General features: G+C 36.5%; 1 protein-coding gene across 1 annotated transcript; it reads right to left on the reverse strand.

The window, feature by feature from the left end:
• Positions 1-507: 507 nt before the first annotated feature.
• Positions 508-3,099, reverse strand: COMMD6 (COMM domain containing 6; the record flags this gene model as incomplete). Its single annotated transcript, XM_009078804.1, has 3 exons — positions 508-558; positions 1,674-1,826; positions 2,893-3,099. Coding segments are annotated over 3 exons (411 nt in total), but the record flags the coding sequence as incomplete, so codon positions are not given.
• Positions 3,100-3,155: the final 56 nt, after the last annotated feature.

Genomic DNA, 3,155 nt, shown 5'->3' on the forward strand with positions numbered 1-3,155 from the left:
ACTACCTGACCATGTTATTCTTCAAGAATAACTAACCTTATCAGCTTAACACTTGACTTCATATTCTCCTGATATGTAATATTATTATTGAGCCTGAGCACATCCCAGTTTTACAGACAAAGGTGGGATGTACCTTTCTCCCAGTATCTTCCCAGTCAACATTTGCAGGTGTCTTTCTGCATTACAGAGTTCAGTGTGCAGTTCCTAACATGTAGTTCCTCACTCGTGGGTATTAGGAAGCCTCCAGGGATGCTTCTTTGTACACATCCTGATCTTTTGTCTACCAGGATGAACAAAGCTGAACATGTTTTCACAAACACTGCAGAGTTGGCTTCAAGTATTGAAAAGTGAAGAAATCTTCACAGCAATGCAAGGATGATGCTGACCAATTCCTGGCGAAAAGACAAGGATAACATACCTTGCTGTACAATGGCACTTTATTCCCTGTGCAGAACAGAAAGTTTACTTGATCTTCATCCAAAATTTCACTGTAAATGAAAGTTCTCTTCAAATTGTTTCAATTACAGCTGCCATTTCCTTGAACTGTCTGAAGAAGTTCTAAAAAGCAAGAATTAAGATAAATTTCAGTTGCTAGAAGAGAAGCTTGAACTGCAGTTCAAACTAGCATGTTGGACAAAAAACACAAGCCGTATTTCTCACATTCCCTCTTTCCTCCAGTAACAATGTGCAGCTTGAACTGAAAGTTTCTGCTTTCCTTTTTGTGGGCTGGTTGGCTTTTGTGCACATGAACTGTTAGATCTACACAGGTGGTGCCTTATTTGTGTAATGTTTTTATATTATATATACATAGTATTTATTGTGTATGTGTTATGCATCTATCAAATAAATTTATATTGCCTATTAATAGGAAAATATGCTATGAAAGGAAAATATAAAGTAGCTCTCACACCATAAAAAAATTAAATTAAAAAACCACTTTCTCATGCTACTATTTCTACTCCCAGCTGAAATAACCCAGACTTCACAAATGTAGCATCCATTTCTTTTAGGAGCTGAATGGCAAATTATTAAACAGGCTTCAACCAGGATGAATACAGCATTTCCCATGGATTCAGGATATCCTTCTCAAGTTTCTGCCAATCCAGCTCCAAGGATCTATGTATTTTAAGCTTACATCATATTCTAGGCGATGTGTTGGCCCTTTAAACAGGAATGACAACACAAGTGACACATTTAAGCAAAATTAAAGTTACATAAATTCGTAGATGAAAATGTAGCAATTAAGAGTCAGTGATGACAAAGCAGACTGACCTCCATTCCTAATCATTAGCAAGTGTTAGGCTTAAGCCAAGTCTTAGATTTTGAGGTTGGGGAACATTTCCATAGATTAAGAATATTCTACCAGTTTTTAACAAGGCAGACAATGATAGCTGAGATCTGAAAGTTTTTATGTCCTCAGTCGTTAGTTTACTTGTAAGAGAACAGATTGATTACTGCTAAATTAACATTTTCAGGTAAGTGATGTAGAACTAAATGCTATGAAATAAGTATTTATGTTCTGTGTTTTAAATAGTTATTTAATGCTTCATCTTTGAATGGCTGTATTAGTACACAAGCAACACAAATGTTTGCATCAAGGCACACAGTTACTCCCTCACAGCAATGGCACTGTTGGTTTTAGGAGGCTGAGTGAAGTAACACTGACTACAGACCTTGAACTGTGGGATCGTCATTTCAAAAGATTTCTCTGTTAGCTGTCCTGAAGGCTCTGCCACTTTGAGTGTCACTGTAACATAGGGATACTTCAGAGACCTGCAGGTGTCAGAGCTCATTGCAACTCCCAGTTTCCATTTCATATCTACAAACTACAAAGAAGAAAATTTCAAAGTGTCAAAGAAAAAAAATCTACTTTATCATTGCTGTTCTGCTGGAGGGATGTTTTAAGGACAATACAGGACATCTAGAGCTCCCACCCAACTGGAAAACAAACATGCATGTTCAGATATTATTATGGATTTTAAAAAAATCTACTCTTCCTTTTAACAGTGAAAAAATAAGCAGTTTAGTTTATTTCACTTACTCCATTTTCCTTATTCAAGTACTGTCAATAGTCGAGTACAGCCTATTTAAAGTTCTAGTAAGAGGAGCTTAAGCCACAGAGTTCACCTGGCTCGTATATCATACATGCTTTCGTCACGTTTTCTTTTTTTCTTAGAATATTCTAAATCAAAGTTTCTAAAACTAAAACAAAAACGTATAATAGCAGTAACAGAGAGAAATTAAGGCATTTAATTATCTCATTTTAGATAAAGTATATAATAAACACATTTCAGACAGGTTAAGTTATTTTTAGGTTCTATGAAGCTTTTAGAAGGTCTCAAAGATGTTTGGGTTTTTTTCCTAATTCTATATTCTTTTAAACTTGTTAGAAAAAAAGATCTTAAAATGAAAATACATTGCTATTTTTTCAAGGGAAAAAACAATGCAGGAAATTGACAGTAAGTATCTTTAAAAACTGTTTGAACTTAAGGGAGACAAAGAATAAACCATCAAATGCTGATGTTATCAGCTTTAAAGAACAATTCAAATCAGATTTGAAACAGGTTTACATAAGCAGTTTATAGAATTATCTGCCAGGCTGACTGCCACTCACCTTCCCAATACTGCTACAAAGTATTAATTTTTAAAAAGGTATGAAATGTGACTTTATCATCCAAATAGTATTAACAAACTGTTCAGCATATAGACAACCTTTATTGTCCATGCTGCTTCATCTGGGTAGGTATTTTGCAACATGTACGCACACAGAGAGAGGAAATCTTTCAGCAGTGCAGACAGCACCACGTGCCTGACAACACAACATGCACAATGAGACACTGACATTGCTGAAACATTGACAGTTTGCTCAACTACACATCATCACTTGGTTACCTGCCCCACTGCGGCCACACTTCCTGCATCTTCTGACACACTGATGGACTCGCCCTGCTCGTTCCACACGTGACGGATAACCTGAACTGCATGTTTTGGCAGTGTGGTGACTGCACTGCCCAAGGTGGTGACGAGTTCTTCCGTAGAGAGATTGTTCCTGGCTGCTGTGCTATAGGTATATCCAGAGAACTTCGCATCAGTTTCATTCTCCACAAATTGAATACAATTTCTCACTTAACACCAAGCAGCAATTTTTCATTCCT

Source organism: Acanthisitta chloris, unplaced genomic scaffold (assembly GCF_000695815.1).
Source record: "Acanthisitta chloris isolate BGI_N310 unplaced genomic scaffold, ASM69581v1 scaffold9067, whole genome shotgun sequence".
In the NCBI taxonomy this organism is placed as follows: Eukaryota; Metazoa; Chordata; class Aves; order Passeriformes; family Acanthisittidae; genus Acanthisitta; species Acanthisitta chloris.